At 38.0% G+C, this 16074-nt stretch overlaps 1 protein-coding gene across 1 annotated transcript in view; it reads right to left on the reverse strand.

The window, feature by feature from the left end:
- The window catches only part of nonC (serine/threonine-protein kinase Smg1), a 1411261-nt gene that overhangs the window by 388948 nt on the left and 1006239 nt on the right, over positions 1–16074 (reverse strand). The window contains exon 55 of the mRNA XM_090378365.1: positions 4753–4888. Within this exon, the coding sequence (XP_090234491.1) occupies positions 4753–4888 (136 nt within the window). The remainder of the gene's footprint in view (positions 1–4752; positions 4889–16074) is intronic.

Genomic DNA, 16074 nt, shown 5'->3' on the forward strand with positions numbered 1-16074 from the left:
TTAATCACTGCCTCTAAGATTTTTCCTACCATTGAAGTTAGACTAATTGTGTGTAGTACCAACTTCACTGTTAGACCCTCTTTTAGATATTAACAATACATCGGCACTTTCACAATCCAAAGGAATCTCGCTCGAGTCCAAAGATGCCCTCATAATTAACATCAATGGTTCAATACATTACCTCACAGTTTCCCACAAAACTGGTGTGTATATTCCATCAACTCCAGGAGCCTTACTTGCCTTTATGCTTGAAAGTTATTGTAATAAAAAATCATCTATACATTACAACATCACTAATTTCATATGGCTCAGTCTCACTCGTTAGCCTCTTCTTAGAATGAAGGGTCTTTTGTCAGTAAAGACTGATCCAAAGTACCTATTCAATTCATCAGCTGGGTTATCTAAGACTTTCTCACACCCAGTGCACAAGTTTCCGATCTGATTGTTTTTTTTTCTTCTTTTTTTGTATTCACATACATGAAAAATTTCTTGTCCCCATTCCTTGCAATCTTAGACAATGCTTTCTCACATGCAGTCGTGGCCCTGACATTATTTGTGGTACTATTACAGATCAACTTGTACCTGTTGTAAGCTTCATTACTTTTCATTTCACTGTAACTGTCCCATGCTATCTTTTTCTGCTCTATTTGAACAGCCAACTCCACAATCATCCATTTCAGCATCCTCCTCCTCCTCCTCCTGCAATATTTTCTTAAAGGCATGATGCATTCATGGCTTCTGTGATTTTCTCTTTAAAAGTATTCCATAATTCAAATGTATTCGCCATTCCTCAGCAATGTGCCCAAATCGCAGATGCCACGTAACACCTTAAACTCTCAAAGTCCCCTATTCTGAAGATAAAATCTGTGCCTTTACCTTTAACTATGCAACACATTTCTTCACCTTCCAACTGATGATTGCATGATCACTTAATGACAGTGGTTCCGGTACTTTAAGCACTGTGATGACATTGATTCGTTAGTAATTATGAGGTTAACAATATTCTTGCCCCAAGTGCTTTCTCTAACATGCTGGCACAAATAATAATCATCGAATTTACTGTGAAGAATATATGGAAATTTTTCCACATATTCTTCACAATCTTGTGGCTTGTAGATTACTCTCACTCTCATAGTTCCTTTATTTCCAACTAACTTGCACCACACAGATTCTATTCTGGAAGATGTAACTTCAAACTCAGCAAAAGCTCTTCACGTTGAGACTGCTTTTGATAAGAAGTATGAGTTCTCTTCGCTTCTATCATCCCTATCTTTCCTAAATTCATTATACATACCATAGCAGAACTAGTCATCACTAATTTCCAGGTGGCACCACATTTCGGTTATACCTATTATATCAGCATTAGCTGTCTTAATGGGAGTTCAAATTCAGCCATTTTATTGACAAAATTCCTGACATTACTGATGATACAGTTGAGACTAATAATCTGCTACAGTTTACTATCCTGACCATCTGCTACCTTGAAGTTATTTACCTTTGTATCCCAAACTTTATTTTCTCTCTGATTTGAAATATTTATACCCTCAGAACATCTTATCAATATCTATTGATAGGATAGCAAGAAACAAGAATTCAAAAGGTGAGTGCAAATATTACTTTGCCCCATATCATTAGATAAATGCAGTACTAAATTAGCATGCTCTCCCACCCCCCAACTAGCAGTTACCCCGAACCTTTACGGTATCCTCAATGATACTAGCAAATATCCTCGCTCCACCTTTCCTTCTACCCACGCTAATAAAAATCCCCCCCCCCCAGAGCCTTGCAGAGATAATCCACAAGACTTTCAGTATATAATCTTTCCTATTGTATCTGGGCAGAATTGTAGACATGTAAACACTGATCTAACTTGCCGCATTTTTTCAGCATAGTCCTATATTTATATAACAGATGGTCAGGTCATGTACATTTAATATTGTTAGTCTCCACATGAATAATAATTCTCTCTCTCTATACCTCTCTTAAAATCTAACAATCCATTGATAATATCATCAATTTTCACTCTTGGCAACCACACATTGGTTCTGGAACATATATCTTTATTACAAAAAAATGTTACTTGCTTCCCTGACAATAGAGTCTCCCAATAAAAAAAAAACTTTTTTTAACATAAAATAATAGTCAAGTGCAAATAGGCTGCACTTGATTATTCTTTTCTGAGACCTGAATTGAAGGTGCATCACTTGGCAAGTCAGGAGATACTTGAGTCACTAACGAGCTCCCAGTTGCATTTGTTTTCAAGGCAAGCACCCATTTCTTCAGTGACTCAAATTCTTTTCATAACACACCAAGTTGTAATATGAGATCAGTACACTGCTTACCTCGGTTGCAAAGAAAATTATTGCCAGATGACCTAGGTCTGTCTACCAGACCAACATTAGAATACATGCCAGAGGCTATAAAAACGAAGCTGTGACTCACAACGGAAACGGCTGCAGGCATTTCCATTTGAGTCCGATGTCTCTCTGGACTTTGTATTGGAAGTGGATCTTGTAGCAGCCTTTACAAAGATTAAGAAATTTAAATTTACAATATATCAGAGAATTTATGCTAACAAAATATTGCAGAAATTAAACTGTCAACAAAACTAAAATCACTAAAGAAGTTAAATTTAAGCTAAAGAACAACAGTTACAAAAGTCCGGCAAAAATATCGATAACAAAGGTTATCTGAATATTAAGCTGTAGCTTTCCCAATACTTTACAAACTTAAATTCACAATATACTATGGAATTTAAATTAACAGAGTATTATACAAAAATTATACTGCTGACAACATTTTTATCCACTAGTGAAATTAAATTTAAGCTACCCAACGAAAGCTAGGAAGTTCCCGGCAAAATATCGATAGCAAAAGCTATCCGAATATTAGGCTACAGCTTTCCAAATACTTATGAAAATATCATTATTGTATAAATTAAACACCCAGTTGGTAAAGGATTACTGCGTCAATCTGTTTTAATGTTTAACCTATACTGTCTCCACACTTGTCTCTCATTCGTATTTTGCACTTCAAATGCAACATATCAGTTGATTTGAAGCGAAAATGTTTTTTTTTTTTTTCCCTTCTTTTTAATAGATAAAAGAACAATTCTGGCAAACTATTCTCAGGTATTTATCATGGCCATATTCATTAATGAAATAAAGAAACAATTAGCAGATTTTTTTTTCTTTTTAACAGCTAACAGAGCAATTCTGGCAAACTATTCTCAGGTATTTATCATGGCCATATTCATAAATGAAATTAAGAAAAAAATTATCAGATTTTTTTTTTAAATTCTGATTTTAACCTAGTTCTAGTAGTTTTTTGCAAAAAAAAAAAAAAAAAGGAGAAAAATTATTGTAGTAGTTACATGTGATGCAAGAAAGCAAGTGTATGAGCTTATGTAGCATCAGCCAAAAAAACCCCTTTCTTTTCCACACATTCATTCCCTCTAAAAGTTTCTCCAGTTCTTCCTTGAATTCATTTAAGCTATCAACTTTCACAATGCATCAACTAGCTTCCACTAGCTAAAGACAAATTTCCACACTTCTATCCTGCAACTGTCTTTCTCAATTAGAATTTATGCCCCCCACCCAGATTCGCAATCTGAGAAAGTGGAAGAATCCCATCAGAATTCAGCGTGCTCAACCCATTCAAGGCCTTATACACCTCAATCAGATCACCTTGCAGGTACCAAGACTCCAACTGCTGCAATTTGCAGAACTTGAGCCTTTCTTGGTACTTCGTACTTGCTCAAGCAACTCTACATCCTTCCTAAAATGAGGCCTCCAGACCTGTACACAGTACTCAAGGCATAGCCTGATCATTGCCTTATACAAAGGGATAATCATCTCCTTTTCCCTACTAGCAAAATTTCTGTATATCATTGACAATACCCAATGACCTACTCTGACAGCCTGTTTGCATTTCTCAGAAAGCTTCCTATCTGACTGCACAAATACACCCAGGTCTTTTTCATTTTCTACCACCCTAACTGTAGTACCAAACAGTTGGTACATTTCTTTGGGGTTACTTCTACCAACATGCAGTAATTTGCATTTGTCAATGTTAAACTTCAGTTGCCACTTCTCAGCCCATCTGCCCAACTTTAACTTCACTTTACATTACTGTCATTAACAACCCTGCCAACCTTTGTATCATCTGCATACTTCGACATTAAGCCTGATATACCTTCACCAACATTATTGATAAACATACAAAACAACAGGGGGCCCAACACCGAACCCTGGGGGATTCCACTAATAACATTAATCCACGCAGAGTAGCGTCCATTGATTACCACTCACTGCCTTCTCCCACCTAACCATCCTTTTATTCATTGTAGCAACTTGCCCTTAATACCATACTGCTTCAAATTGTACAATAGTCTTCTGAGCAACAGTATCAACAGTATTGTTTTTGCTATAAGATGGAGAAACTATTGGAATGCTGGTGTGATGGTGAGACAGATTGGGTCAAGTTAAGTTAAAAAAATGAGTTAAGAAAACCTTTTGCATCTTTTTTCATAGCCTTGACAAAGACTGTTTAATTATCAAGCTCTTACCATATACATGCATACTGGACGATAACTATTTTTAAGTTTTAATAATAGCAGAACCTGAATAATAATATAAGAAATCAATAAATAAGAAGAAAAAAAAAAAGAAGTATATCAACACAATAATTTCCAAACATGCAATTAATTAAAAACAGCACTGGCCTGTTTTATTATGTGAAGATAATACTTACATTCATCAATTTAGTATTTATTTCTCCAATCTGAGAATGGAGCTGAAAGTGCAATCCACAGGCTGTTTGGATTGAATTAACATCCATACTTTCAATACCATATATATTGTGAAAGTCTGTTGATATTTCCTGACATCTGCAAAACAATTTTCAAATGTTGAAAAACTGTTTGAAGAAATAAACTGTCATTAAAAAATCCTCTAAAAGATAGCGGGTATAGACTTTGGGTAAAAGAAAATTAACTTAGTAGAAATACTAATTAAAATATAAAACACTACTATGTTTGAGAGAAATGCAGTAAAATATAACACACAACTATGTTTGTCATAAAGGAATCTGGTATATTCCTTTGTGACAAACAATATTTGGGTTTTAGGAAAACTTTTGTTACTGCTGTACATGGAAGACTACTTTTCAAATTGGAGCAGTGTGGCATTAAGGGCAAGCTGCAGCTATGGTTAAAGGATGATTGAATGGGAGAAGACAGAGTGGTAATCAATGGACACTGCTATTCGTGGACTAATGTTATTAGTAGAGTCCCTCAGGTTCAGCAATGGGCCCATTGTTGTTTTCTCTATTTATCACTGATATTGACAAAGGTATATCAGAGTTAATGTCCAAGTTTGCAGACAATACGAAGGTTGGAAGGATTGTTAATGACAGTACACTAATGCAACAAGATCTAGAAAAGTTGAGCAGATGGGCTGAGAGGGTGGCAACTGAAGTTTAACATTGACAAATGTAAAGTACTGCATCTGGGTAGCAGTAACCCCAGAATAACGTATCAACTGGGTGGTACTGCACTAAGGGTAGTGCAGAATGAAAAGGACGTGGGGTAATTGTGCAGTAAGATATGAAGTTTTCTGAGCAGTGCAAAAAGGCTGCAAGAGTAGCTCATGGTGTCTTGTCAATAATATACAAGAATTTTGCTAGAAGGGATAAGGAGGTGATTATCCCCTTGTATAAGGTAATAGTCAGCCCACACCTTGAGTACTGCATAGGTCTGGAGGTCTCATTTTAGGAAGGATGTAGAGCTGCTGGAACGAGTACAGAGAAGGGCAACAAGATTAGTGAATGGAAAAAAGGGTTGCTGTTACCAAGGAAGGCTTAAGTTCTGCAAATTGCAGCATCTGGAGAATAGGCACCTGTGATGTGATGTGATCCCATTGAGGTGTATAAGGTTTTGAATGGTTTGGGCAAGCTCAATGCTGATAGGATTCTTCCTCTTGCTCAGATTACTCACCTGAGGGGACTGTTGTTGTTATTTGGTTTTTAGGAGCATTAGCAACTAAGGCCACATTGCTCCAGGGATATGAGGTGGTCATTCCGTGACCTTTCCACATCCTCTGTATTTGGTGGTCACGGGCTCAAATCCTGGTCTAATCAAGAAGCGTGTACTACGCACTGCTGCTCCTGCCCACCTGGCTACGGAGGTGCCCCTGAGGAGGCATAAACTCAAATTGAGGAAAGACTGTTGTAGAATAGATGTGTAGAACTTTCCCTCTAGCCAATGGGTAGTTGATTGCTGGAACAAACTTCCATCTGTCATAGTAGAGGTCGACAACTTAAATAATTTCAAGGCAGAACTAGAGACATATTGCGGTGAATTGATGGGTGAAATGGGAAGGTTTTTTTTTTTTTTTTTTTTTTTTGGCTGATGCTATATAAGCTTGCTCTTTTGCATCATTTGCCTCTACTAATGCTAATGGAATACATGTTTGGTTTGGTTTTGGTTTTTATGGTGCATATGGAATATAGGGGTTTCACAGTAAAATGTGAAATATAAATAGCAGACAAAAGTAGTCTGCATAATAACTAAAAGTTCTATATATTTATCTGTCAAATTTTCATCATAGTATCACACAAAAATATCACAATATTATTCTTTCTGCATACATAATATTTTCAAACATGTAAATATTTAAGGTTGCAAGGCTGTTCACAAATATTATTTACAGTTTATTTCATATTATAAACCACAATCTGAAAAGAGACAAAATGATTAAACTTGGATAATATACAAATTAAAACTGTTTTGAGTGCATTTTAAATTTGAAATAAACTTTTATTTTATGTCTATGAAGAGTAGTAGGATTGTTCCCAGAAACAGGAAAGTGCAGTTGGATGCACATTACAGGTTATAAAGCCAACACCGAACCCTGGGGGATTCGATGTTGGCAGAGCACAAGTTACACGTTAGATACACATTTGTTTTCATCAATTTTTTGATTAGATTTATTTTATTTAAGAGGGAAAAAATGCAATGTATTATTTCTGAACTAACTTAACATGAAATATCTTGCTTTTACAAAATTGTTACTTAGGTTTCTGGGTAAAATAAGTAACCCATTACTACAGACGTCTTTTGACATTATGCTTCCTGGTGATAAAGGTAACATACCTCTGGATGTTAGATGAACTGACGAGATGTATGGCTTAGAAAAATGCATGGGATACATATAAATTAACTGGGATACAGAAGCCTATGACAGATAAAAAGTAGTCCATAATCAAGTCATAAAGGAGTTTATGCTAGCTAAAGCAGATTACGAGACGTCTCTGGCAAAAAATACAAGAAATGTAGCAATGATCTCTTTACTTATATTAACAGTAGAAGAAGTTAAATCACGTTCATCCACTTGATAATGACCTGCCCAAGTTGCTGACAAATTGAATAGGTATTTTGCATCTACAATCATGCACGACGAATTCTTTATTGAGGAGAATTCCAAAAGTTCATCAGAAAAAAAAAAAAAAAAAAAAAAACAGAAGCAAAATGATTTTAGCTCTGTTGTGATAAGAGAGAGGAAAGTGGAAAAAGGAATAGTTGAAGCCCAATGTAAAAAAGCCACATGGGGTGGATGGGATTGTTGTTGTATTGGGGTTTTTTGGCACAAGGGCCTCTTGGGCCATATCGTGCCTCTTCAGGATTTGTTTGTCACTTTGATCACAGTCTATTATACAGATTTATGTGCTTCAAATAATTAAAAAGTTCCTCGAAATTTGCTTCATTGCCAAGAATATGAGATAAGTTTAAGGGTTCCTTTATGTTGGACAGGGAGCTAAAGCTTGATTTTCTGACTGTTGAAAGTTGGGGACATTCTATGAGGATGTGTTTTATTGTTAGCTGCGACTGACAAAAGAAACACTGAGGAGGATTCTCTCCCATAAGCAAAAACAGGTGAGTTGGGTGTGAATGGCCGATGCGGAGCCTTGCTAGAATCACTTCTTGTCGCCTGCTTCTCCTGGAACTAGATGTCCACAGTTGTGGCTCGTTTTTTATCTGCAGTAGTTTATTATTGGTTTGAGTTTTCCAAAGGAGAGACCATTGTTTCCTGCATGTTGTTTTAATGACAGATTTGTGATCGATGTAAGGAACTTTTATTTGTCTGGAAGATCCAGGGTCGGGATGCTTAGCAGCAGAATCCGCATGTTCATTGCCTGAGATGCCAACATGACCAGGGATCCAGCAGAAGGTAACAAACAGCTGCTCTCTCTGTATAAATCGCAAATCCGCCCTGCCATGGAATATTGTTCCCACATCTGGGGTGGTGGCCCCAAAACCTCTCTCAGGCTTCTTGATTCCATTCAGAAGAGGGCAGTTAGGTTAATTAATGATTCATCTCTAACAGAGTCTCTCCACTCGCTGTTTCATAGACGTATTGTTTCTGCTGCATGTCTCTTCTACAGATACTTCCATGGGCACTGTTCTTTTAAATTGGCGTCTATAATTCCCGTTCTCTCTTTCAAAACAGTCCGAACACGTGCTGCCACCAGCCAACATCCATTTACTGTCCAACTTCGAACTCACAGAACCAACCTTTCATCTTCCTCGTTTATTCATTCAACTGCCGTTTTCTGGAACAACCTTCCTTCATACGTATTTCCTGAAAATTACAGCCTACAGAAGTTCAAGTCCAATGTCAACAAATACTTTCTTTCGTCTCCTCAACCTCCAACCCAAGCACGGTACTAAGTACTATAGGTTATAATACTTCTCATGTTTGGGGTTTACATAAAAAAAAAAAAAAAAAAAAATCTACTCACAGATTATACTGGGACCGTGCTATAATGATGGACAAGGCAATCCTGCAAAACAGTCCAGACACAACCTTCAACGACAAGAAGGAAATGTGTAGCAGTGCCCAACTTCCAGAAAACGTATGATGAAAAGATCAGGAAGTACTTAGACCTAAGACAGGAAGTGAAAGATATGTGAGGCATATGGAAGAAGTAATGACCATCCAATCATTGTGTCAACCACTGGTATGGTGCCAAAAAACTTTCATAAGACCTTAGCAACACTAGGCCTTCAAGAGAACATTTACATGGAACTCCAGAAAGCCACAATCCTGAACACTTGTTGGATAGTACGAGAGTTTCTTGACCAACAGTAACAATAATAATAGTAACCAGACACAACCAACCCCCCCATGCACTTGGTATCAGTACTTGTCACTGGGCGAAAAAAATCCCATAAACAAGAAAGGCTTTTTTATAATAATAATAAAAAAATTGAAAAAAATCGGTTCAGCAGACCTATCTTTTCCCAGGGTTGAAATGATGGCTGAGGCAGATAGTAGTGCCATCAGGTGTCATTCCCAAGAAATAACACTACTACTAGTCATATGCTGTAGGTCCACATCCATAGATGGATGATGTCAAAAGGAAGTAATAGTCATACTGCAAGTGTGATGCAGAATAAAGTCACTCATATTCAGACCTTAGGCAGAGGGGCCAGTTCAAAAAATTCCGACAGTCTCCCGAGGAAGACAGTAGAGAAAGTAACATTATTCCTTGTATGGTTACAAGGGAAGGAAAAGACCATCGAACAAACTGGAAGTGCTTCCTGTGGAACTACGATAGTGACTATACAGGAAGGAGGAAACCGCCAATGCATGAAGTGCAGCATCAAATTAATATGTTCATCATGCAAATATACTATGAAATAAGCAAGCTAGAGATCACTTCCACTTGTCCGAAGCACCAAATTTTTAGGAGTCATCATCGACGATCGCTTTTCCTTTACTGAGCATATTCAACATCTGTCTGTCAAAGTTAAGAGTTTTACCGCAATGCTGCTCCAAATTACCAGACAAGACTGGGGACTGAACACTAAAACCCTACATCTATTTTATAATGCTGCCATAATCCCAATTACAACCTATGCTGCCAGCCTTTGGTTTAGACGTACTGCACTCAAAACAGTACAAACCAAGTTATCCACTATTCAACGTTGCTTTCTCCTCAGCCTACTTCACGTTTGCCGAACAGTATCAACTCCAGCTTTACAGACTCTTGCAGGCACCATACCACTTGACTTGCATGTTGTGTTTAGAGGGCTTTGCTTTTACATCCGCAAAGGCATTTCTGTGGAATTTCAGGGAATCATTGTTAACCCTCAGATTGATCCCAAAACTGAGCGAACCAGATGCTGGAATTTGTTAGTGAATACCTGGCAGAACAGATGGACTTCTACCGAAAAAGGAGCTATCACCAAAAACTTCGTTCCCGACGTAACTGCACTACTCTCATCATCCACCCTCACTGTTTACCTCCTACATACTAACTGGGCATGGTTCGCTTAACGCAAAACTCTACCAATTCAGACTTTCCAATACAGTCTCCTGTCGATGTGGGCTACCGGAAGACTCTCCTCACGTACTTTTTGAATGCTCCATTTACGAGGATCTAAGATTGGCTCTTAAGGCAACAGTACCAAACTTGTGTCCCGGAGGTGAGAAGATACTCATTTCTGTCAACAATTTCCAGGCCCTTCAAACCTTCTGCAATGCTGCTTTTAATCGCAGGAAGGCTCTCAACCTCAATGTTAATTCAAGAAATGAAACTGAAAATGCATCATAAATCATAATACAACTGTGCGCTGCCTCGTCGTCCTGATGACGTCATATACAAAATTGTTGTGGCTTTCAAGAACACGCAAAGATTTTAACAGATGCTGCACTTCTCTGACTCATCCTTTATCAAGACTCTCTTCAACTAAACCTCTGCTCAGAGATACCGTCATCTACCAGAGACTTCTGACACCACTCCAGTTTAACAGAATTCAGAATTATATCTAGAACTTGTTCCTGCCGATCATGATTGAATGACATTACAACTTCTGTTTGACAATACACCTTTTCTCTTTGTGGACCACTTTGGGCAGCACTGCATACAGATGTGGGCAAGAAATGGATAAAGATTTTATTTTACTTTTTTTTTTTTTTTACTTTATGCTATTCTCATCCTTATTTCTTCGTCTTCTGCTGTCCTGTCTCCTGTGTGTGTGTGTGTGTGTGTGTGTGTGTGTGTGTGTGCGTGCGCTGTTGCCGGCTTGCTGGCGCGGGGTTCTTTTGAATGGCTCCAAACCCTCTTTGGACATTCAGTACGTGACTGTTGAGGTTGGCCATGGTTCTTGCGCAGTTGTGGCCTACCTCCCCGTGGTGTAGACGGACACTGGGCAGGCTTTCCAGGTGATCGCCTGCCTGGTGACAAAACGGCCAGAAACAACTAAACAACACAACAACACACACACTGCACGAACATAACGTTACACACATTTCTGGCCTGTTACAGTGCTTTCTGTAACCATCACAGTGTACAAAGACGGAGTTGAACTTTCGTTCAGGTGCCGTCCTACATAAGATACTATACATGTCTACATACCAAGTGGTTGGAACGATTCCTGGATATTCAGGTCACCAAACAGCGAACAGCAGACCAGAGAAGGGCCATTGTCAAGAAGAAGAACCTGACATCTTCAGGAAACTTGGAAAAGACATGAGTGGCCGACTCCAAAGAACATGGACAGCATGGAACAAACAAGGAAGAGCAAGAAGAAACATGACCCAGAGCAGCTGCAATGGAAAGAGACAAGAGGTCATGACATCCAGAATAGAAGACAAATGAAAGAAGGTCCTAACAGAATTCGAAGGAATGGATCCCACAAAACTCCACGTGATACTGAAGAAGAGAACTGACTCCTGTGGAGAGTCACAGACCACCTCAATCAGCAAATATTACCATATTACTTCAACAACAACAGTGCAACACTAGAGGCCATCCACACAGAATTTTTACTGTGTACCATAGCAGCCACTAGGTATTGTATTGTATTGGTATTTAAGTGCACAAGGGCAGCTGAGGCCAAAATGTGCCAGGTCCTATATTATTAGCCTAAAGTAATATAATTTGTTCCATTTTGGCATCAGAGGAATTCATATATATGTATTTGTTTCAGAAAGGTATAGAGTTCAGCTAGGTTATCACTATTTCCCACCATGTTGGTAAGCGATAATGGTTCTTGCAGTTGTGATTGAGAGTGGAAAGTACTTCTTCTGGAATGGGAATAGTGAAGACAATCTAAAAGTATATGCTTGACTGTAAGTGGTAATGAACAATACATGCATCGAGGTGGGTCATCTCATGTTGTCATCATGAGTAGAAACATATGGGTTAGGTGCATAGGTGTCCTTAGCTAGTACAACTTGTTCCTGTCTATTTTGTCTGAAGTTGGAAATCCATAATACTGGTTCTTCTTTGATTTGGAGCAATTTGTTATTCCTTTGTGACTTCCATATTTGTTGTACTGTTTGGTTTTTTGTCTGCCTGATCTGCTCTCTCATTACCTATGATATCAAAATGCCCTGGAATCCAGTCGAATTTCATGGAATGATTCCTATTTTGTAGATGGTTTAAACAGGAAATAATTTGTTTTTTGATTGGATGTGATATTGAAAATTGATTGCTCAATGCAGACACTGCACTCATGGAATCTGTGTATATTACACTGCTAGCATTATGGAAAGAGTTAATATTCTGTAAGGCTAATTTGATTGCCTACAACTCAGCATAGTGATATGGAGATTGTAAAAGCAGGAAAGACAGCCGTAATACCAATGGCAGAACCTGTTTTTGAGCCATCTGTATATATTTGACAGCTTTGTGCATTGTTAAGGGCATGTTCTTTATGTAGTTTGATATTTTCATCTGCCAGGGATTTCTTTTTGAACTGCTGAAAGTGGGTATCACAGTGAGGGAGATTTACAGACTAGGGTGGATCAGGAATATCGTTCTCTTGAAGTATGTTATCAAAATCAATATTCCAGGTGTGAAGCAAATCTTTCAGCCTAATGCCAGTAGGTCTATTTTCATTCGGTTTACTGTTATAGAATGCTGTCCATCAAGGTTGGAAAGCAACGGTTGAACAGGATGGATTGAAAGGCTTTCAATTTTAGCTGCATAATTAAGAAGCAGCATTTTCCTTCTAAGGTGAAGTGGAGGTTTGTGTGCCTCTACATACAGACTGTGGACAGGGGATGTTCTAAATGTGCCCAGAGCAGTACGAAGGGCATTGTGTTGGATGGTATTAAGTTTGATTAATGCACTTTTCCTAGCTGAGTCATATACAATAACACCATAATCTAATCGAGACCTTATAATAGCATGATACAAATGTAATAGAGTGTGTCTATCAGCACCCCATGTCATAGCAGAAATGGACCTAAGTATATTAAGTTTCTTTAAATAAACAGTTTGGAGGTATGTGATATGTGAAACAAAGTTAAATTTGGTGTCCTAGGAAACTAAGACTACTGGTGAGAGGGATCAAATGGTTTTTTTAATCCGAGTTCCAGTTCTGGGTGTAGCTTACATTTTTTGCAGAAGTGAACTGCAATTGTTTTTTGTTCTGATAAATGATATCCATTCTGCAGTGCCCATGTCTCCAACTTATTTATGGAAAATTGCAGCTGTCTTTCAATGGTATGAATATTTTGTGAACAGCAAAATATATACGATCGTCAGCATACATATATAGTTCTACGGTATTGGGGATGTTCTGTTATGGTGTTGAGTGTAAGTGAAAAAAGGGTAGAGAAAATTACTGATCCTTGTGAGACACCTTCTTGAGTGTAGGACCGAGAAAGTACAGATTGATAGCGGACCTGAAATGTTCTGTGTTGAAGAAAATTTCTAATGAATTCTGTTAAGTGCCCTTGCAAATCTATGGAATAAAGTCCTCGTAATATGCCATACCTCCAGGTAGTGTTGAAAGCCTTTTCTATATCAAGACTTACCATTACAAGATGTTCATTTTTGATGTAAGCATTATGGATGTTAGTCTTGGCTTTCACCATTAGTTCCAAAGAGGCTCTAATGGTGTAATTAGATCTAGTGGATCTAATTTTGATGTAAGCATTATGGATGTTAGTCTCGGCTATCACCATTAGATCCAAAGTGGGTCTATTTTGTCGGAATCCAAACTAACTGTTGTTCATCAGTGCTTTAGTTTCAAGAACCCAAGTAAGCCATCTGTGTATCATTCTTTCTACGATTTTACTTAGGCAGCTGGTTAGAGAGATAGGTCCGTAATTTTCTGGAAGTGAGTGATCTTTTCCTGGTTTAGGAAAGGCTAAAATAATGGAGTGATGCCAGGAAGATGGATATGTACCTACAAGAAAAATCCGGTTATAGAACATCAATAGTAAATTCAAGGCCGTACTGTTTATATGTTTCGGCATAACATAATATATTCCACCAGGTCCAGCTGCACTGTTGGGTGATCTACTTAATGCTGTTTGCAGTTCAAATAGGTTAAATGGTTGATTATAGCTATTTCTTCAGAAGAAGATATTTCCTGTCTATTTTTGGTTAAGATGGGAGAAGGAAGAGGTAGATATTTGCCATTTAATTGCCAATCTTTTTCCAGATGAGTCGATTGCTAGTATCGTTTATAATAGTGGAGGCAAACTGTATCCACGATTCCTTTTTTGGTTTTTCTTCTAATTTGTCTAGCTTCTGACTTGAACCTTTTATATTGAATTAGGTTGTTGGTAGTTGGGAATTTCCAGAACAGGTTCCAAGTTTTATTTTATTCCTTTCTGGCATTGGTATAAATTTCATTCCACCAGTGTTTTAAGGTTTTTGTGTTTACATGTGGAGGCTTGAGGTATTGCTTCGGAAGCTATGGGCAGTATTTGCCTGGTAATGGGTTGTAATCTGATCAATTTGCTATCAAAAGAAAGGCAGGTTGAATACTTTTTCCAATCTGTGTTGGAGAATTTCCATTTTAAATGATTGTCAGAGTATGGTTTTTGAAGCGTTTGGATTCTGCATATGATTGGGAAGTGATCACTATTGTGTGGATTGTTTAAACTGTTCATTCTATACTGGGATAAAATATGGGGGAACAGAGAGTTAAATCAATTGCTGACATAGATCCAGTAGGTTTGTTATTTGGTTTTTAGGAGCATTAGCAACCAGGGCCATATTGCTCCGGGGATATGTGGTCATTCCCTGACCTTTCCGCATTGTCCGCATTTGGTGGTCACGGGCTCAAACTCCGGTCTAATCAAGAAGTGTGTGCTATGCACTGCTGCTCCTGCCCACCTAGCTATGGAGGCACCAGATCCAGTAGGAAGGTGAATATAAGTATTTTCACTAGTGTTCAGTAATGTTAGATTCAGTTGGTCTAGTATTATCTCTATCAAGTGTCCTCTATTATCCATGTGGTCTGATCCTCACAATGGATGATGTGCATTGAAGCCACCAAAGATACAAAAAGGTGGTGGTATTTGTCTTATGAGGACTTCTAGTTCTTTGAATGTGCACATCTTGTTAGGTGGAAGGCACAGAGATATTAGAGTTAGAATTTGCCCAACTGATACATGTACTGCAACAGCTAAGTGGGTCTGAAGCGGAAAGTTTCTAGAAGGTATTTTACGGTCAACTAGAATTGCAACGCCTCCATGTGTGGATAATGAAGAGATTCTATCCTATCTGTAAAATGTAAAAGTTTTGATTTATGGAGTTTCTTGTGGAGTTAGATTAGTCTCTTGTAAGGAAACGACTACAGAACCACATCGGGAGATTAAATCATAGATGTCATCAGTATTGCTGTGTAAACCTCTACAATTCCATTGTACAATGTGTTGCATTATCCAGGTTTGAGGAGAGAAGGCAAGTCTGTCTGTTTCTTGTGAGTGAATTGCTTTTGATGGTCATATTTGATTTTATCTTTTCTAGGAAAATTGGGATGTCTGGAACCTGTACTCTCTTCTACATTATTAGTTTGACCTGGTGAAAATACAGTCTCCATATCATCTTCTGCATGAAGATCAAGGACTATTTTATCGTGTGTAGTTATATCTTCAGAGTCCATTCTATTTGAGTTTGGCTCAGTGGCTTGTTGCCTTCGTGATTTATTAGATATTTTATCACATAATGAGATTTTAGGCAGAACTGAGATAGGGGTATTACTTATTTTATCAACTAGAACAGGTTTGGTGGTAGGTTTATGTGTTGATAGTATAGATCGTG

The sequence above is a fragment of the Mastigoproctus giganteus genome, chromosome 7 (genome assembly GCF_048544385.1).
Source record: "Mastigoproctus giganteus isolate SK-2022 chromosome 7, ASM4854438v1, whole genome shotgun sequence".
In the NCBI taxonomy this organism is placed as follows: domain Eukaryota; kingdom Metazoa; phylum Arthropoda; class Arachnida; order Uropygi; family Thelyphonidae; genus Mastigoproctus; species Mastigoproctus giganteus.